This window comes from Ceratosolen solmsi, unplaced genomic scaffold (assembly GCF_000503995.2).
Source record: "Ceratosolen solmsi marchali unplaced genomic scaffold, CerSol_1.0 scaffold13, whole genome shotgun sequence".
Taxonomy (NCBI): Eukaryota; Metazoa; Arthropoda; class Insecta; order Hymenoptera; family Agaonidae; genus Ceratosolen; species Ceratosolen solmsi.
Genome location: NW_011948418.1, coordinates 9,257,671 through 9,280,505, shown reverse-complemented (window position 1 = coordinate 9,280,505; position 22,835 = coordinate 9,257,671). Strand labels below are relative to the sequence as shown.

At 32.2% G+C, this 22,835-nt stretch overlaps 1 protein-coding gene across 2 annotated transcripts in view; it reads right to left on the bottom strand.

The window, feature by feature from the left end:
* Window positions 1-209: 209 nt before the first annotated feature.
* Window positions 210-22,835, bottom strand: part of LOC105360281 (uncharacterized) — a 38,187-nt gene continuing 15,561 nt past the window's right edge. The window contains exons 2-6 of one of the 2 annotated variants that reach the window (XM_011497150.1): window positions 6,596-6,806; window positions 4,237-4,336; window positions 3,147-3,451; window positions 1,349-1,552; window positions 210-608 (exon numbers count right to left, since the gene is read on the bottom strand). In XM_011497150.1, coding sequence (XP_011495452.1) covers window positions 223-608; window positions 1,349-1,552; window positions 3,147-3,451; window positions 4,237-4,336; window positions 6,596-6,806 — 1,206 coding nt within the window. In that variant the 3' untranslated portion in view covers window positions 210-222. Of the gene's footprint in view, window positions 609-1,223; window positions 1,272-1,337; window positions 1,553-3,146; window positions 3,452-4,236; window positions 4,337-6,595; window positions 6,807-22,835 lie in introns of those variants that run through there. The other variant, XM_011497151.1, reaches the window with a different exon arrangement.

The following is a 22,835-nucleotide window of genomic DNA, read 5'->3' as shown; positions in this document are numbered from 1 at the left end:
ATATCAAACTTTATGTTAATCGTCGAGTTTTCCCGAAGCAAATGTATTTTAACGATACATAATGTAAATGACTTTTTACCACGCCACGTATGATAATGATATACGAATAAGTAGAATCGGCTGTCCCATTTTTCCTCTCCTTACCAACAATCCAACCATTCGATAAATATTGAAATATCGAACAGTCAGTCTCTCGCCATTTCGCGCGTTAACTCGATATATTCAATGCAACAATGGCCAAAGGATTATTTGACAAGGAACTAACTTGCAAGCGGCGTTGACGATGAGATTGGCGGCCGAGGCGACGGAAAGGGGCTCGGGTCCTCGGCTGGCGGGCCGCGAGTTCTCCCCATCTCCCTGATAGCCGGCCTCGAGGCTCGTGATGCTCGTCACGGATGTTATGAAACTCGCCGGCAAGATGTGGCTAACACCGCTGACGCTGACTCCCCCGACGCCTCCGATGCCCCCAGCGCCGCCACAACGCGTCTGCTCGCTCGTGTGCTCGCTCGTCTCCGACGGCGAGTCGACGGCTGCTGGCTTTAACAGCACGACCGTGTCTGATGACTGTTTCTCTAACCTTGGCGCGACCTCCTCTGTTTTGGCAAAATCTTGGGTATCGGTCATGACGTATTTATTGGTGTAGAGGTGTTTTGATTTGGCGACATGATGATGCGAAGGGAGGAGCGAGTTAACGTAAACAGATTGCGTGAGAGAGTGAGTGAGAGTGCGTACGATAGTTCGAGTAGACGGGCTGATGGTGGTGGTGGCGGCGGTGATGATGGTGGTGGTGGTGGTGGTAGTGGTGGTGGTGGCGGTGGTAGTACGGTAGTAGGGAGGGGACGACACGAGAAGGGGGGGGGGCGAACAAAGGTTATGGACGGATCGTTCATCATCGATAATCTCGTGATAAGTTATTGCCATAAACAATGACGTGTTTATGCCATTTTAGCTTTCTCGAATATTTTCCGATAAATTAGGGCATAAGCTGGTCTAACTTGGGAATATATAAAAGAATCTTACGATTATTCAAATCTATGAGATCAGCGAGTATCTCATAAATAATATATTTATTGATTTCCGTATTATTTTATATTGAGCATATGAATTACGTAACTTGCTGAGAAGTTGTTAGAGTGTTACGGTTCATGGGATTTAAGACATAATAACAATTTTTAAAAAATCTTTGTTTTCGTGTTTTCCTTCTTTCTTCTTCTTCTTTTTTTTCCCATTATTTATTAACGTGAAGTGTTTTTTGTTTGTTTGTTTGTTTTGTTTTTTTTTGTTTGTTTTGTTTTGTTTTGTTTGTTTGTTTGTTTGTTTGTTTGTTTGTTTTGTTTTTTTTTTATACCAGCGCAAAGTGCTGCCGATTGAAGTACATTTATGTCCCCGTCGACGACAACTTTTGGCTTCGGATCCAGGGGCAGTTCCTCGATCGAGGGACTCCGGTCATTTGACAGTATGAATGCCTCGATCGACGGCACTCGGGCGGCGATGTCAAAATGACGTGCCGCAGCGGTAACTACAGCACTGCTTTTGCCAAATAGAAACTTGTCTGGAATGAAGATTAATAGACAAATATTATAAAATTTTGAAGGGTTATGGAAAAAGGGAACGGGGTATAAATGGGCTACAGGCTACGATCTTACATAATTTACATAATATTTTCTTTTATACGAACTTTCACCTCTATGAGTTTTTCGCATTATAATTGTAATTCAAACTAAGCTTGAAAATTAAACTTGAAATTTCATTCAAAATTATTGATTTCGTTACGTTAAATCATCCAGTCGAGATGGCTGTAAATATTAATAGATGAATTTTTAAAAAATATTCATTACTTTGACATAAAATTTACCATTATTAATTATCTCTGCACTAATTCATTTGCAATTCCATCATAATATGACTATTCTCTTGTGATAAATAATTCAAACATCGTATCCATTAAAAATACTTGTTATTATATCGTTACTGTACGATAAAGCAATATGAATCTATAAAATAATGTCCTTGAATGATATTGGAACTTATATATTTTTCTGCATTTACGCTAATGAACTGAGTTAAACGACAAACCCAGAAAAACCCAGAAATGTTCAGCTACTCGATATGCCGTATTTCTTTCTTTATCCGCGTACGCGCTCTTTCTTCCTGAATTGTCAATGCAACATACCATACTTTGATGATTTTTTTTTTCGCCTCATAATCATATTATTTAATAAACTGACAAATGCGGCATTAAAATTTTATTATTTTTATAAGGAATTTTACATACTAAATATCGTAGTGATATTGATACAAGTTTTGTCAAAAAAGTTTTCAAGTTTTCAAAACGTGATTCATTCCAAAATAACTGTAGTAGAAATTTGTATTTTTTCAGAAAAACATATTTGTTTTGTTAATGTTTCGAATACCCATACACGTTGGATTGTCAATGTCACAAAGTCCAAAATACTGTAAGTGATAAGTAATCAGTTATTGCATTGAATTTATACAAAAAAGGTATCGGTTTTATATTATTTTATCAATTAATTTTATTAATTTAATTTAATGATTTTATTAATTTTTTTATACTACATAGTATAGAATATATTATGATACATGTCTTTGTTGCTTTTTTTCTTCATTCCTTCTTTCTCTCTCTCTCTCTCTCTCTCTCTCTCTCTCTCTCTCTCTTATTAATTTCAATATCGTCATTTATAAAATTATTACTACCAATTTCACCTGTTTAAAATACAACTTAGACAACATTTTCACGTTATCATGCTACAATCATAAATTCATAATAAAAATGATTCTTATTTATCCAATAATTTATTATGAATTGTTTGTATAATATAAAATTCACATTACTTTTTCATCTTGTTATACGTTTATTATTAAATAACGTTAAAAAGAAAAAGAAAAAAGCAATAAGTTCAAACTAACTGAACGACTCTTCCCTATCGAATACATATTTATGCAGATAAGACATCTAGTTGCAGCGTAAACTAAATCAATGACTTTTATTCGCCAATCAAAGTGCAAAATGATTCATCGTGTTGCGGTGGATGTTCATTATAAAACCGTAGGAGAAAATTTAAAGGCAAATAGTCGGCGTGACCCATACGAAATCTATTCGAGAAGCACAGCTAATTCGCTCTCACCTGAATTAGCGTGACCCGAAAGATTCTCGCAGGAAGGCGTTCTCGAGGACTCGAGGGCCACCGTGAAGTCGGTCATCTGATCGGGCGTGAGGATGCCTAAGCTCTCATCGTGCTCGAACGAGTTTTGCTTGGTCAGCATCAAGTAGTGCGGCGTCGTCCCTACCGGAGAATCGATAGCGTAGTCGTTGCCGATACCACCGAGAACGGGGCCCTTGTCGTTATTCGGACAAGCATCGACCTGCTCCTCCTGCTGTTGCTGCTTCTTTTTCTTGATGCACGTAAAATTCACGAGGTCCTCCTGCGAGCTGAAATTGATTGGTAAGAAAATTTAGTACACTAGTAACATTTTTAAGAATTTCATGTAAATTCACTAGTTGTATTTATGTTTGAATAATGTAAGCTTCGAGTTGAAATGCCGATCAAACTGTCCGCGAAATAAAAGGTTTGTGCACATGACCTAATGGATACCGAGAAACTTATCCATGGATTATCGGCAAGCATTATCTTTCGGGTAATGAGAATAACATTTAAATATAATTTAATGGAAGAAACGTTTTTCATGTACGAATTTTACGTATTGGATGTTACAAATGTGAGAGTACAGGTTTTGAAAGGACACGAAATGCTCAGCATTTATCAAATGCCCGTAACGATTTATGAGATTTAATTGATAAATATGAATGAGATTATATTAAATTAAAACATTGACACGTTTTGATGTAAAATACCTAAATGAAATAATTATTAAATAAATATTTATAGTTCTTTCCCATTTAATATAAATGATTTTAATAAAGAATGTCTTGAAAAAATTTTATAAAAAAAATACACTTGTATGAATGATTTTTTAAGCATCAGATCTTAGTCAATTTTTGTTGTTATACATAATTAAAAAGCCAAAGTTTGTGTAAATTGATTCGTAACTAAAAACAGTTTGACATTGAATTTGCAATATCTCATCAAATCATACGCAATTGATAGTGAATTTTAAAAATACATAAGTAGTAACTCCATTGTCTTATGTAAGAAAATAAATGCAAGGATCTAATAAAATGAATCAAGCAGTGAAATAATACAATATAAGACTAACCGAAGAATTCCAAGTTTTTCTTCATTTAAACGCATGAGGTGGTCCGCATCCTTGTTTTCCGCTGTTGTATTCCATATTGACGAAATAGAATAATTTTTATCTAAAAGATTGTCTGAAATAAGTTGGCAATGAACAATTATATACGAATAATAAATTAAAAAATAGATATGCATATTAATTATTGATGGTAGTATTATTTTTAATTATTAAAAACTAACGGAACTGAGAATGATTTTATTTTAAAAGCAAAAAATTGAACATTAGCTAATAACTATTTTTATTAACTATTTATAAGAAATATATTTATTAAATAAAGATTATCATTGTTTATTGCTTGAAAACATTGAGAATTTTTTTTTATTGATTTCGCTGTTTTATAAAACTCGTAATTAAAAGCAATCAACATTAAAAAACTGAAAAGGTGTCTAATTAAAATAAATAAAAATGTTTGCAAGAATGATTAATATAAGTTTCTATTTTTATAGTTATGTTTATAAAAAAAAAGAAAAAGAAAAGGACTCTTCATGAAAGACAAAAGTCTATATAATTCATTTTGTTATTCAATCTTAAGTCGTAAATTATAAATATTGATAATTTATAAGAATTATGTATTTGTCGTAATTAATTTTTTAAATAATTACATTGAAGATGCATGAAATATTTTTTAAAAAAATTTTAATTATATGCATTATCTGCAATATCTCGTATTTAAAACACATCGGCAATTTCGATAATTTTTCATTATTTTATAAGTATAATTATTTCGATAAACTATTTGTATTTCAGATGTATGTTTGTTGTTTCTTTATTCTCAGCATTTATGGCTTCTTCACACCATACAGTCTGTGATATCTAAAACTGCTCTCCTTGCATTACGTATAACTCGTATCATGAGCAACCAGAGTGTGAGTGAGTGAGTGAGAGAGAGAGAGAGAGAGAGAGAGAGAGAGAGAGAGAGAAAAGAAAGTCGCGTTGTCACTAAAATATTCATGATCCCAGTTAAACGAAGAGCCATTGGTGCCGGACGCAAGCATCCTGGATCGTTGACACCGCAACCGTAGGCTAAGAGATCAACCTCAACAATGTGTTCCCTGTCTTTCATTCTATCTCGCTCTCTCCGTTTTCTTCGCCACTAACCTCAGCACAACACATCCTCTATCTTAAAAGAAACTTACTGAAGGCGTTGGTTAAAATATTTCTCTCGTCTCACAGCCGTTCACTACACAGTAACAATTTTCCCCTTTTCAAAACGCTCAGCCGATCATTTTACTTATCTTAATGTTTATTACTTTTTTTGTTATATAACTCTAACCTCCATTAAACAATAAATTTTTTTACATAAAACCGTTTGATTTCATACAAAACATATTCCTAAATATCATGTATTTGTTCATCAAGGTATGACTGGAAGGTAAAATATATTTTTAAAGCATCTTGTCTCCATTCTTATTTATAACTCAATTACGCTTTTATTAAACATGTAACGATTACAATCTAATGTAGCACGAGTATCAATGATATTTGCGATGTATTCTAATATTGTGTAATGCAGCGTTTAAATTCTTCATTACTATAACAAATGTTTTCTTTTGAAATGACCATTATTTTTTCAACTGTATAAACTTGTAGAATACCGTTACGGCATTAGTGAAATGAAACGATAAGAAAAATGTGCTAATATTAAAAAAATAAAACAATAAAAAGAGTTTGAAAACACGCAAAGTTTCGTGACTTGTTGAAAAAAAAATTAAGTAAAATAATGAAAGACATACGCATAGTTTACCATTTCAATTATTAGCAAATACAAATGTTTCCATTAGAATATTTATCTTGAAAGCAAATGAATAGAATACTTTTGCATAACAAATATATGTCTATTATTATTTTTGTTTAACATAACGACGGATGCAACATATTTTTACTTGACAAAACATTCTTACGTAAAGTTTATTCAATAATAAAATAAAATTCACATTCAATATTAAGTGTCTCATTGATATACAGTTTAGCTGGCTATAAATTCTTTATTCGAAGTTGCAATTCGAACTTTTACGAAAAATTCTCGCAAATTTATAAACACAGCACATAAGTGAAAACGGGTCAATCAATGATAAACGTTAATATGTTATATGCAAACCGTAACAATGAAATCTAAACGACCGACAGCAAGGGGCCTGACTCGCCTATACCCAAAATCAATTATCAGCATCATTTCCAGTAAAGTGTCATTGCACACAGTCGCACCGAGTAAATCGAGCCAATCAAACACGAAAGTACTCGAGCACTGCGCGTAGCTTCTTAATTGCCGAGTACCGACTAAAGGTTTTCACACAAGACTCATCGCCATTGTCTCTCTCACCTTCGTCCTTATCAGGGGTCAGCAGACTCCGGGACTTGGTCTGCTCGGTTGTCCCGCTGCCGAATTGCTTGTGATTCCCGCAGTAGACGGGCGATCGTCGATGACTACCGATGGGTCCGACGCTTATCTTGCTAGTTCCGTGGGCCCGGAGCTTTGGTAGTAGCGAGGGCCTTACCGTCCGAGGCAACGGTATTCTGCTCTCGCCTGCGTTCTGCAACAGCCATTGAAGGAAATCATGTAATGCGAGTCGGACGATCGTGGGCGAGACATTTTTATGACCCGAAGGTGCTCAAATCGTCTTATTTTACGCCGGGAGCTTAAAGCTTTTCTCGCGTTTATTATGGGATACAGCGTAAAGCTCGTGACTAGTGAAGAGACCTTTTTATCATCCCTCGCTTCGGTTGCAAATCAGTCGCTCATTCGTTGGAACGAGTGTGATTTCAAATCATCGTTATAATAAGAATGGGGATTTATGGCTGAAAGCAGGGAAGCGCTAATTAAGCTAAACAGAATGGAATGGATAAAATAATTTATCATATCATAATCTGTTAATAAATACATATGAAATAATTTTTTATTATAATTTGAATTTTTCTTCAGATGCACGGACTGTAATGAATTTTAAGGTATTTGATGAAACCGCTTTTTCGTCCAGTTTAAAAGCGTTTAATATTGTATCAATATAAATTTAAAGTCTTAATTCAGCAAGTCCTAATTAATTCTTGGTTACTTAATCAAATCGTTAAAAGAGCTAGATTATCGGCAATCGTTGAAATTTTTTTATTTTTGTTTTTATACTTGCAACAATTTTATAAACCTGGAAATAATTAACGCGATCGGCTCAAGTGATTTCGGTCCGAGTAAGAAGAACTCTGCGAAAACGTGTTTCAAATAAATTGAATCGCGCATTTATTCGAGAAGAAGCTGATTTTCATTTTAATTGAGGTTAATACTCACTCATTAAGATATAGACAAGAATAGGGTATAATAGAGGTTATATTGTGTCGGAAGCTCATGTTAAAGCAAATATTTATATTTATAATCGAAAAAATTTCATTTAAATGCCAAACATAATGGCATGTATTTGCTTTCTTTTTAGTCATCAAGAAATGTAAAATATTCAAAAGTCGACTGTTTTGCTCGAAAGTCTCGTCGCCGGACTTTTGAGTTTACGTGGTAACAAAATAGTGTCAGTTTGAACAATCGTATCGATAGTTTTTTTTCTTTTTAAGTGTTGCACAGTAGTTTATTTATTCGCTTTTGCATATTGGGAATACTATTTCATGATGATGATATACAAATTCTAATATATAGGTAAGTTTTCTTATGTTTTGTTTGGTTTTTTTTTTTTTTTTTTTTTTTTTTTAATGAGAAAAACAAATGAACATAAACAAAAAATGGATGAATTTGCATGATTGCAATAATGTTTGTTATAATGAAAAGAAGAAATTAAAAATTCTAATCTACGTAATCGTACTTATTTATAAATGTTGTATTTAATATTTCTTTTCTATCTTTTCTTAAATTAATTATTTTTAATCGATGGAAATCAATATATTACAACAACAAACTATAACAACCATACTAAAATAAACTTTATATTAATTATAAACTATAATATAAACGATAACAAATCGTGTACTTGAAATGTAAACAAGCTTGAAGATTTTTTAGTTTTATATTGATGCTTCGGTTCAGAACATTTTCTGAGCTGTTGACATTACTATCATCAATTTATATGTTTAAACAAAAGTTGTGTACAATTAATATAAAGTTTAAACTGACATACAATGTCCTAACTACGTTTTATTCAATGTGGAAATAGATATTTATTGTACTAAATTAAATGACAAAATGCGAGATATACGATGTAGCTTCAAGTGCAAAATTGATCGTAAAATTTGAGTTAATGATACAAGCAATATTCGTTCAACCGCTTTTGCATAATTGCTATTTAATAATGATGATTGCGAGAAAATTTGAAAATTGAATATCAAACTTATCAATAATACATTGTATTGAGCATATGCAGTATATTCAATAATATAATCACATGTGCCTCCGCGAATTGATTTTATTCAATGCTAATTATACGTCATTCAAAGCTCATTAATTCATTACAGACATTATTTTATTATTGCCCGATTGTATAGTTTTCGATCAGTTTTTAAAAGTTAATGCGATGATAATTAGTAGCGCCATTATGTCTTTATCAGTTTGAAGTAGCAATTTTTTAAGCCAATTGCTTGATAATAAAAAGCATTCTTTCCTTTTTTTTCTTCTTTAAATCGGTTATTTAATAGAATTACAGAACAAAGCGGAAGTTATTAAACTATACAAATTACTCACCGAGATTAAATAATAAAACAGACATTGCTTGTGCTTGGGTTCAATAACATTAGCTTATAAAACAATTTATTAGAATAATTTGCAAGTTCATGCAATAACGACATAGTAAGAAATGCATGAAATACGAGGTGTATACAGATTTTTTTCCACTGTAAATTCGAGAAAAATTAATGACCGATGGAGATTTTTGAAGAAAAGAGAAAAGAAAAAAATTAAAAGCAAAGATTGCGACTTGATGAGCTCGAAATTGGATATTTAAAAAGAATGTAAAAATTTAATCCAGAAAGTGATAATAACTTAAAACCTTTACATTCTTGTTCAATTGGGGTTCCTTCAAATGGGAACTGATTGTTAAAAAAAATTCCATGCCCTTACAATAAAACGAAATATTTACTCTTAAATTACAGATACGACCGAGAGAGAAGAAGAGTAATTAATCAACGACTTTTCGCAAGAAAGCTAAAAACAAAAAGCCAATTTATTACAGGAGTACACAAATTACTTTCCTACCGTAGCGTAAGGCACAACATCCGTGACGAGCAGTTGCAACGTTAAAGCAGACAGGCGCAATCGAAACACCCCGATCGAATATCCTCAGCTTCGGAAAATTCAAGAATTTACATGACCTGAGAGCATTGCCGTGAAGCGTTGCCGAGCATCGACTCGCGGATGGCAGCGAAATGAAGACGATGCGACTTACGAGCGCAACAAAGCACTACTAAACGGCGGTAGAGGCGACCAAGCGGCCCCTCTGAATAATTACTTTTGATTATGTCTTAATTTCCGCTAATTCGTACCGCCCACGCACTCACCCGAGCGCCCGTCTCCTCACGTGCATTACCCGAGATGCGCGCGTTATCCCTCTTATGTAATGTTTAAGAAGCAGAATCCGTTACTCTTTTCAGGCGTTGGAGGCGATTGGCACACACGTCGAAAATATAAACACGCTCGCTTCAATCTTTATGTATTTCTCGTTTAAGTGAGATCTTGGGGATGTTTGTTTAGGTCTCGAGGTAGAATATTAGCTTTACAATGTGATGGAATATACAATTGCTTTCGGTGAAAATATTGCGCAAGAAGACACGAAGTTTATCACGATGTATTACACCTATCGCGACCGTTTTACCTAAGAATTTCAATAATTCAATGCGCTTCATTGCTTTAAAACGACGATACTACGTTGTAAAATATTTATCGTTCAAGAGATAAATCGTTCATCAATTGTAGAATCTACTTAACGAAGTTAATGCTCTTAAGTGATACTATAAATAATAACAATGGAAATTGATAAGCATTAATAGAACAAGATATGTCTTAATAAAAAATAAGTTTGCACGTTAACAAATATAGATATAAGATCTGACTCTTCTGAGAATTATTGCTGAGCTCTGAAATTGAAAATAAAAATACGCTGATCGCTTTAATTATAACCTTATTTAAATATTCTACACTTGGTGCAAAAGTCGATTAGCTGTGAATGCGTACAAATAGATAAAACTGCCTTAGCGCAATAAAGCAAATAAGCGCTAATATAAGAACAAGAGTTTAATAATAGTTCTTGTTGATCATAGTGTGAGTATTCTTACTTTAGCTCTGACTTCGTAAATTCATAGATCATTCCAATGAATGTATATTTTATTATGCTCCTAGTGTAAATCAATAGCAGCTTTCAATGGTTTTTAGTGTTTATTTTTTAAATTTATGATTCTCCAATCGTACTATAATAAGGCACTAACTATGGTCAACGCTAAATGCTTATTTATTTCACATAGGTAAGTTTATAAATACAGAGAGCGATGCAAATTTTGTAAATATAACCTTCGGTAATAATGTTAGAAATGTTCAATGATAATTGTACGATTAAAATCACTTTGTAATTTTTTGCCTTTTTATATTACTGTATTTTATACTTACTGCTTCACTAATAATACTGAACTTTCAATTAAATACATTTAGTTTTTATATGTTTTTTCGAATAAAATTATCTTTTTATCAAACATAACATTAATTATTAACAATATATTTTTTGTGATAAAAATCATATATATATATGTTTTTTTTTTTTTTTTTTTTTTTTTTTTTTTTTTACAAAAAATGAGGAATATTGCATATATTTTTTGTTTCAAATGTTTAAGGTTTAGACATTAAAATCGTTTTTATAAAGCGAACAATCTGAAGAAATATCTTAAGAAAAGATGGGTACGTTTATATTTCCATTTTTTTTTTTTTTTTTTTTTTTTTTTTTTTTTTTTCATTCTAAACGGAATTAATATTTATAAGAATCCATAATATTTAAATTTAATGTAATAAAAATTATATATATATTATTATTTATTTAACAACAACAATTACGACGACGACGACGACGACGACGACGACGACGACGACGCAGCAATAATGGCAATAATAGCAAGAATAGAGTAATTTTTTAATTGATTGCTATAGAAAGAAAACAGATGTTAAGAAAATCGCCAATCGTTGACACGATATGACACGTCTGTTGCTTTAAATTACCAGTTAATTTGCTCGTTCATTTTAAAAGAAAACTATCCGAAGGATAAGCAAACACGCGCAACCATGATATTGACTTAACAGAGTACGATAAAAGAAAATGGCGAACAGGTGCCGGATATGTGGTTTTCGCGTTTAATGGGAAATTATCACCTGCGATTCGCGCGGCCGCATTTGGCTTACAGTGTAACGGGAACAGCTGCGTTATGCCTCGATTTGTTGAAAATATTTTTGTTCAGTTCAACGAACGGACTTCTAAGTTAAAAGCACTCGAAATTTTATGATTATTGCAAAAAAAAAAAATAAAAAAAATAATAATAATAAAAAAAGGTGAGGGGCGTTTTTAATCTTTATGTACATAATGGAAATGGAATGCACATCCGACATTGAAAGAGAATTATCGAGACGGTAAAAACAAAAAAATCTTTAACTATCCATAAAAGTTGATTAAACTTTTCAATATTTGCACAACGAACGACATTTAAAATATCTTATTGTTTAAGGAGTGTCATAATATTAGAGGATAAACGCATATATAGTCCAAGAATATATCGCGAACTCAACGAGAATAAAAAAATCCATTGCATAATAATTATCGAGCGCGTAAAAGTCTCGGTATGCAGTGCTTATGCTCGTTGTTAAAGCGAGAGACCGGCAATTGAAGCTAATTTGCTTGACGTTGCTAGCGGAGATTCACGATCGATAACTGATAACATGATATTTATCCTTATTGACGAGCCCGCAAAATGTAGAAAAAACGAAAAGGCAAGATAGCGAGTAGATTTATAGGAATGATGTCCGGCGTCTCTATTACAGCCGTTTTACGCCCACAGTCGGGTAAATCCGCGAAGCGCACATATCTTTCCAACAAAATCGAGTAATGGATCTTCGCATTTACGAGGTAGTTCTCATCGAGTATCTTGAGAAGATTACTTGGCTCGCGTTTCTAAGGCTGATCTATCGAAACGATCGACTATTTTCAGTACGTCAGCCTAAATTATTTGGATGCTATTAAACTTCTTGAATACGTACTTTAGGACACTAGAACGATGACATTATCACGTTGAATTTTTTATTACTTTGAAAATAGAGTTGTTTACGAATGAGCGACAATGATATTTAATACGAAACTTTCTCATACGACGTTTCGAAAGTCATAATTATTACACGACAGAAGCAACGAGTCGATGATCATTCCGATGAATAACATCGAGTGGCTTTTTTCACGCAAATGAATACGATGAAACATCATATGGTCCACACATTCATAAAAATTTCGATTTCATTAAAAAGTCTTTTTAAAATCCAGACTTTCAAATTGCGCGAAAAATAATTGTATTTTGTATAAAAATTTGAAGATAATCGAAAAATCGTACCAGAATTATCATAATTTATATGCCACTGTCCTAAAGTACGTAAATTTACATTTTCTATCGGCCGGGCGAAGCTTTAAAAACATTTAGAGTTTCTAATTATGTATATAATGTTGCATCATAATACTTGGTTTCATTTTTTATGTCAACAAAGATCAGCGTTTTACCTTCATACTAATATTAATTCAACATTGTAAATCGACCATTTACGCAACATATTTACACGGCAATATTTATATACAAAAAAATGTCGTACAATAATACAATAAATGCATAATCATAACGGAGTAAAAAAATATTATACACCTTTTCGCATATAATTATAATCTTACAATGTTGTACGCTTGACCGTTGCCATATATTATGCACGAATATCGTACATTAATATAACGTAAGAATTTATCCTGAATAAAATAGTTAGCTAATTTTATTATCTGTGAATGTAAGCTACGATTAAAACAAATGCATGTAATCTTCTCATAAATTTAAGTGTAACCGAGCGTTTAATTAGAAATAAGCGAGCAATATTTTCCATCCGTTAAAATCTAGACAGTGAATGTTGATTCGCATTATCAATACTTTTCGTTAAATTTTAAATATAGACAAAAGGAAGATAAATTTATCGCGCCCGTCGAAGACAGTGACATACATTACGTCAACCTGTCATCTGTCATCATTTCACGCATGCTGGTAAATTTCCTTACACTAAAGTTAAATGGTTGACGCATCGTAATGGACATGAAAAGCCTGCTTGTTGTTTACCTGTCTCATACATCTCCATGACAAGCATTGTACGAAAGTTACGGATTAATTGATAGTACATCAGCTTAATATGCGTACTAATAAGTAATATCCGGAGAAATTCACATTATCGACATACCTGTACTTGGCATTATCAATACATTACAATATGCATTTACTGTACATAATGCACGGCTTTGAATAGTTCTTTGTCAAAAATATCTACTTGAATGTTTGAAAAAGTTATCCTTTTCTATACTATTAAGATACTACCCAATAATTACAAGAATAATGTTAAATTAAGTAATTGTACTGAGATAGAGAGATTATTCTTGAGAATTTCCAAAAAAAAAAAAAAAAAAAAAAAAAAAAAAAAAAAAGTAAACTCTCAAATAGTTCTGTGATATCGATAAGTAAGTACGCTATTTAAACGGTATCGTTGAATACTACAATTTTTTAGAAAGATGCATATATTAAACTCGGATGCAAGGAGATAATTAACGAGCTAAAATGACTGCAGCACACAATCAATTAGTCAGGCATAAATTAAAGCTACGTATTATTTGATTTGGACATCTTACAATTTCTTTAGTAATTACTACACAAGCTTGAAATTTTATAAGCCATTAGACTTTCGAGATTCGGTCATTTTCTCAAATATCTTGTTGACTTGATGTATAAATAGATGTATACACTCGACAGAATGTTTTATTTAAATTTTAAAAAACTTTTATTTACAAAATCTTAAACAAATTCGAAAATTCAAAAAGACATAATGTCTATTCGATGATCAGAAAATGACGGAATGAATTGAAGAAAAATTATATTCCTATAAAAGAGAGAGAGAGAGAGAGAGAGAGAGAGAGAATAAAAATAAATTTAAAGTTATTTCAATTGCTTTTCAAATGCCTCTTATTAATTATACATATATGAGCCTAAAAACCTTTAATACTTCGATTCAAATATAACTTGTATTACTAATAGAAGAACTAGAAATCAAAGCTTATAAATGTAAGAAGTCAAGTCTGCAAAATTAAAAATTATTTAAACATCTCATACGTGGTTATTAATGAATTAAATGAGCATTAAGAATTCAATTTCTTCCTAATAAATCTATAGGTTGTATCAAATTAAACAATTTTGACATTCACTTGCCAATAGAATAAATAATTCATACAACGTATACGTAATGTAATAGTGAAAAAATAAAATACATAAATAAAAAAAATGCTTTTTCTATCATGTATTAGATAAATTTTAAGCTGTTTATTTAAATTTTTGTTAAGAATTTTCTTTTTCTTTTTCATTAAAACGATCGTATTTAGTAATGAAGAATAAGCTAGACTTCTAATGCCTCTTAAAATATGCAGAATTTAAATTACCAATGTCAGTTTAATACATTAAAATCTAGCAAACCATTGGATGGCGTAATTTTCTTTGAACACAATATTGATTGGGATGATAATGTTAATAATATTTAAGAAAGTTACGATCGAAAGATGCCATTACCAATGCCCTTATTACCATTATTAATTATTAATTATTAAATTATTATTCTTCGTGTTCCTGTTATCATTATATTTAATTATTTGTATTACAAATAACGGTAAAATTTTGCAACAATAGTTTTTCCAAGTACAGACAGACAGAGAGAGAGAGAGAGAGAGAGAGAGAGAGAGAGAGAGAGAGACAGAGAGAAAAGTACAACTACGTAAGTTAGAACGTACACTCTTATTAGCTTCTCAACATCAAGCTAGTGATTTTCCATTTGAAATACTTCCTGTACTTAAGCACAAGTTAATCAATGTTATTCCCTAAGTAGAACAGACATACTTCCTTGTATACTTTGTTATACATACTATTTCATTAAACACGAATTATTATCGATAAAATAAGGATTATGGAAAAGTGAATTCCTGCTCTCAAGGTAAAGTGAAATTGGTAAAAGATTTTAAAGGATTTGATAAAATAGTTAACATTTTCATTGACTTTCTCAGGAAAATGATTGCAGTGGAGTTAAAGTCAAATTTTAATCTTATAAAATTATTATGAAAAGATGGCACATCATTTTTATATTTATGAATTTATTTTAGCTTAAGCTAAATATTATTTGTTTTTTTTTTCCCGACATTATTCGTAAATTGACCATACATAATTGTTTTATTAAAGAAAATTTGGCGTACATAGGAAGAAATTAGTTACCAATGATTTACTAATATTTCATAGTGAAATCGAGTATAATGTCGTAGCGAAAACCGTAGGCTCACGATTAAGTTTCAACCACAAAGATGAAGTAATTTTACTATTTTTTATAAACAGCAAAAACACCGAGTTTCTAATTCATCATAATAGGACTGTTATATAAATAAATATAGAGTTGTAATATAACGTGAAAACAATAAACAAAGAAACGAATAACTCTGAGCACATAATTATCATATACCATGACGACATTTATCAATGTTAATTATTTTTTTTTTATTTTTTTTTTTTTTTTATTTTTTGAACAATCATCTTTATTACATAAAACGTTCATTTTTTTTTCTTCAGTAAAATAAAAATGAAAAGTCCCAAGATTTTTTGCCTGAAAAATCATAAATAAAATATTCATGGATGTCTTCAAATTTCTTATAAACACATTTTATCTCTCTGTATATAAGTATCACTTTATCATAATAATAAAGCGAACACTCGTTCTCCTTTTAAATACTACTTAACAAAATTTGAAAATCGTTCAATGGCCGATCATAACATGACGATCGAACCAGCCAATGCAAATTTTTGATTTACAATGCACTGGCGCATTTGCATCAACGTGTAAATGAAAATCGTTCACGGTAAGTCGTTGATATGAATACAAATATAACCTTAGCGCGAATTCTGGACTCGACTTCGCCACTAACACTTCGCTACTATTGACCATTGCTTATCGAAATTTCGACAACCGCATTCGTCGTATCTGAATATCCTCACAACTTTTCCCGCTTATCTAACTTACGCTTATCAAAACAAGAATAAAGGAAAACACTGCCTATATGGGCATACCTCTCGCATTCACAGCTTTACCACCTGTGATCCTCATTTACAAAGCTAATGCGTCTCGGTGTCCGCGCCAGTCAAGGACGTTTGTCGCTAGTCAAGTGGAATTGGAAACCGATCAATAATGAGTCGCGTGCATGCCTGACGTAGGCAAAGACAAAGGAAGGGGATGGCTGAACCGTATATGAAGGGGAGAAGGGCCGGGGGGGGGTCGATTTAGCAGTGGTCCGTGTACGTGGCGATAATGAAGAACTTGGCGCTTAGCTCCTGCTGACATTTCGTCGATGTTGCAAAAATGAGTCTCGATTTAATGCTTTGTTGCGCTTCCTTAATCTTCCTTAAGCCTCTCATAGTCGCTAAGACAAGTATATTTGGAAATTTTCTGCGCGTGGGGTGGGGGGTGGGTAGGTAGGAGGAAAAGGCTTGATTGTAGTGAATCTTTGTACGAGCCTTTGTACGAAGATAATTTTTATGTACTCGGCTGACCGGCTGTTTCGTTTGTGGCGGATGCTCTTATTATTGTAATAAGCCTGTTTGATGTCGATGGCCGTTGAAAATGTTTGCAAAATTGAGCAAAATACGAATGGGTAATTGTCGATTATTATTTGTAATTATTTAGATTCTTCGATGGCACAAATCTGAGAAAATAAAATAGACACGTTTGCTATGACGTCAGCTAATTTTCCACAAAATCTTATTCTTAAAATCGCCAGTTATTTCAAATTGTACAGCTATTGTATACTTATGGCACGTAACGTCTTTATAAACAATCGATGATTTATTACAAATTTCACATGGATTGTGATTATCATTTACATTAATGTAATTAAAAATAGACTCTCGCTCGAGACAGAATTATCGTGGTAATCATTAAAATTACCGGTAATTACTGATTAGTAGTATTTTTAAAGAAATTACATACTCCCGGGAGATTGAAAATATGTTGTTGTTGTGTACGTACTTAGAATAATTATATTTAATTTACAATGATATATTCCAATTATTTTAGCAGATGCCATTGATATATTATTTTCAACTTTGTACAATAGTCTGTTATTGTTTATTTATTTATATGAAGTAAATATGCAACATCTACTAAATCCAATTTGTATTCAAAATATGATTTACAAAAAAAAAAAAAAAAAAAAAAAAAAATATATATATATATATATATATATATATTATAACTATATACATATATTCCAATGCTGCAGATAGTTATTGAAAATTAAAAATTTTGTTCATCTATAAATAAAACAAAAATGTATTCTCACATTTAAGGATTGTCATTAATTTACAAGATTATCAATGAATTATGTATAAAAAAATGTAATGTATATGATACATTTTTAAGAACTTATATGACATTTAAAATTATATGACATTCTATTTAAAACTAATGACTGAATCGATGGATCGTACTTTAAAAATTATCCAACAAATAAAAATATACACAAGAAAAATTATGATATAAAGATCAATGAGGTTTAGGTGTGGTTTTCAAATTTTCATTACAAAGTTTATTATCTATAGGAAGAAATAGTAGCTATATTTTTAACAAATAAGATCAAAATTTTTATCTCTTATTTATGTGGTTTTTTTAATTAGTGATGTAGTTCACAATTACCATCGATTTTAATGAATACAAAAGTGTATGGAAATGGTTGAGATAAAAGCTAAAGGTAAAATATAATTTTTTTTTTATAAAATTTATCCGTTAAAGTTTATAATTTTATAATCATCGACTATTCACTCTATTATGCTTAAAGGCCATTTTTATCCATATAAATTGAGAAAATATCTATTATTTGTATGTATACTAAAGTTTGTACACATTTTACATCCAATATGAAAAACTTGATTTTTTTATTACATGATTACATATTATTAACCTATTATATATTTTACGAAAAGAAATTTATAAATTTTCCCCATGGTTTATCGATGTAAATTAAGATTTCCGAATCGTGATCGTATAAAATAAAGACAAGATGCTTTGGTCATTATACCGCGTGAATAAAAGATGTGTATTTAATTTCATTGTGTAATTAATTTCGAACAAGTAAACAATTTTTAAATACAATAAAGTCTCTAATATTATTTGACGAAAATGCGATGAAAAAAAATTTGACAAAGAATTCCTTCCGATCATTAGTTCGTATAATAAAACTTTCGAAATAGAACTTCTTATCGATTTCTCTTCAATTTTTACAATCATACATCCATTATACATCAAAATAGTATATAAGAAATATAGAATTCAAACGTTGCTGTACTTAATTATTATTCGTTACAGATATTTAAATAAAATAATGAATTAAATGTACATTGAAATCTGTTTCACTCTAGCTTAGGAGCAAAAAAACTTCAGTTTAAAAAGTATAAAAAACTCTATTATCTACTTAATCGATTTAACCTATTCGATTATATTGATGATTATATGATCAATGAAAAATATCAAAATTATAATATATACTTTCTATAAGCTTGCATACGTGTAATTTTGCAATTCACGAGTATACGTGTAGAAATCACAGTGTTTGTAATTAATGTAGATACTTTATCGAGAGTCATTGTTTCGCAATGCAAAATTAAATGTCTTGAAATTGTAGCGTGAACAATTGAGAAAATATTTATAAACGTATATATTAAAATAATGATAAAATTTTTGACATTAAATCGTTCGTTCGTTGTCAACGGATAAAATAAAAATTAAATTTCTATTATACTACTATATACATGAAATGTCAAGTGAATAATTTAATGTAAATATTCTACATTGAATACTTTTTTACAATAATATTTAGACTACGTAAATAAAAAGCAAAATACATAACTATTAACACATACAAATCACAATTTTAAGTCATACGTATTTAGTGAGTATTACGAATGTTTTATATGCAGTCGGATTATTTTAATTAGGATGTTCTTTTTGCGAATAAATAATCGTATGTGAAATTATAACGATGCCTGTATCAATGTTTGCATGAATTATTGATTAAAAATAACATGTTACACACACATTCTACATGGATATTTTGGTAATATATATTCTGCACATTTTTTTAGAATCCTATTATTTTTAAACGTTAATGCTCCCATCGGTCAATCATTAAATTTTCACATAGAAATGCTTAAATTGTCATCTGTGTCATTTCTTTAAAAAAAAAACATTTTCTTACTTAATTTATTTTAATTAGTTAGACTTCTGTCGTCGATAAATAACGACTCTGTTTAAATTTAACGCTAAAACATTCTTATGCATTCGTCTACAAGCATTTCTATCGCTTCAACGATTCCTAATGCGAAAATAAATGCTTATAAATTATTCTAATGAATTATTTAATGTAAAATATCAAGTTTGACTGTAATGATTGAGTAGAAAAAGTTATTTGACTATTAAGCATATGGAGATATTAATCAAGTTATTAACGATTTGTACACGTAAGCTAATAAAACTTGGAATGAAAAAAAGAAAATAAGGAAAAAAAGAATGTAGGAGCAAGGTATTGCCATAACCTTCAAAATTTCATTCACATAAAGTAAAGACAGATGTACGTGCAAATGACTTGGGATTAACGATTCGCACATTGGAATTCAAGGACAAAACTCACATCGGAATTAAATGCAACGACATCGATCATCTAAGCCATTCATTCTTCTTATAGCCGCGAGTAGCTGGGATCGGGTACAATACGAAACGAGAATCCCAATAAGCGATTCACTGGGGGGGGGGGGGGGGGGGGGGGGGGGGAAGGACTGAAAAAAGCGGTGAAAACGTCAATCCAGCTCGTTCTGTATCTTATTTAATGCATTCGCAAAAGCCGATGGCACATCCACATGTACGCGGGCGTAGCTGAGACGCATCGTGGCGCTCGGTAACGAGGTCACGGAGATCTTCTCAGCTAGAGGAGAGCAGCCAAGCTTTTCTTTTATTTTCGTCGTCGTCGTCGTCGTCGTCGTCGTCGTCGTCGTAGTTGTCGTTGTCGTCGTCACGGATTTTTCAACGCGAGATGTAGAAGGTATTGCATTGTCGCCGAGCTCAGTCATGATCGTCCCAACGGTTCCTTAATAATCGTCGGCGCTTTGTGAAAGCATACCATCGACGCGTAAGGGGACGATTGACGAGCGAAGCTGCGGGTGCGATTCACTCCAAGAATAGTGACGATATTTAGAGCTGATTTTTAGCGATCAAGTGTCGGCAACGCCGTAGGGCTGTTTCCAACCGGATGGCCGAGCATTGCCAACTGCGTAAGCACGCGCACATAACAATTCTGATATAATTCCTTGTTAAATGAGATGAAAAAATAATGGAGGTCCCCTGTCCATAATATGGTTTTTCCCAATTAAAGGTGTAATCTTTCCGTTTACCTAACACGGTAAACCCGTGCTTGCACCATTGTCGTGTTTATCTTCTTATGTCAGGCTACAATACGCACAGGCTGGGGAAGAATTACCAACATTCCATAAATTTTACATGCTCAACGGCTCGTAATTTAATAAAACGGAGAAACGAAGCGAACGGTCCATTTGCCGTCTTTCTATTTACCATCGAAGATTGTTTAACAAGCCCAATGATAGTGCTATTATCACCTTATTACGAATGAAGAGAAACTCACAAGAAACCAGTTTTTTTTTTATGTTAAAACTATTCGCTTTTCCTTCGTGGGAGATTACGTGGGAGGTAGTGTTAAGAGCCCTTCTACCTTTCTTATTTTTTTTCTTTTTTTTTTTTTTTTTTTTATGAAATTTAATAGCGATTAAGTTGGTAAGTGACGATGACGTTTGAAGTAGGTGAGAGATGCGCGTTTGGCTGATAAAATACTAAAGTACGTATTTGGCTGTTTGCAGCTTTGTTTTTTTCCAACAATAATATTATAATAATAATAATCATAAGTGTTGAGTGTTGTATTTGTGTCCCGTAGAATACGATAACAATCTACGATAGGCGACAACGTGAAATTAACTGTATTTTTCATTAGTGACGCATAATTTTTTTTAATGAATTTTTACTGGTAATTTTTTTAGGGTAGATTATTTTGATATAAGCCTGCCAATTCAAGCGCTCTTAAGCAAAACAAAATAAAAAACAATAAAGTAAAGTAAACTTTTACCGGGTACGGTTTCATAATTGGTAGAAAGATAATGTCTCCAACACGTAAACAAGGCTTATCGAAAATGTAAATATGTACATTAAAACAAGCCCGGCCCGACTACTACATCAACATAAGTCACGAGTCATGATATCTATTTTCCATGATATATATATATATATATATATATATATATATCAAATGTCAAATATCTATCAATCAAATATCAATATCAAATGAATTATAATTTAAAAACAACAACAACAACAACAACAACAACAACAATAAATGTAGGTACTAGCATCGTTTGGATCGTATTAATTGCGAGAAAGTCGATCATTATAAACAAGTATATCTTGTTCGATAACATTATTACTCGTCTCTGTAAAAATTTAATTCCATCAGCAGCAATTTTGCGTTTCGGCCAGTGTGTTATTAAAGAATAATGCATTAATCGCTTGAAATTATGACACGAGCTAAATTTAAAACCAACAACCGACAAATCCGTACGATATAGATACGAAATCTTACACACGTGCCCTAATATTTCCATTGGCCGCCCATCGCACCTCGCCACGATTATCTTTAACAATGGATGGCGGTAACGAGGCCATTGATAAATACCTACTGCAGTAATCACGAGTTTTATGACAACGGATAGATAAAAAGATACAAAGCTCCAGTGATCATAGTCATTCTTCTCTTCCAATTGAAATATTCTCAATTCTGAAAAATGCTATCCGGCCTCATGGCCCTTCCCTTACCCTACCCCCTCGACTCTAGACGAGACGGAAAACTTCATCGCGTACTCCGATATTACGCGCTGGCGCAATTCTCCTCGTTAATACCGTTTGCGCCAAGGTTTTACCCCCTCCTCGCTGTCTGCGCACCGGGTGAATTGGCCGACAGGTGGACGCACGGCCGAAGGTTTTGCGCTCGTACGACGGGCGCTAGATTTCAAAATGCACGTGTGCGCTAAAAACGTACGTTGAGCCCTTACCCTGTGGACTTGCCGAGAAGATTAAGACGCGACGTGCCAATTCGTGGAACTGACGGCGTCGGGGAGAAGCATCCTAGAGACGAAGCACCAACGGTTTATATCTCCAGTCGGCATGCCCAGTTCTTACACTT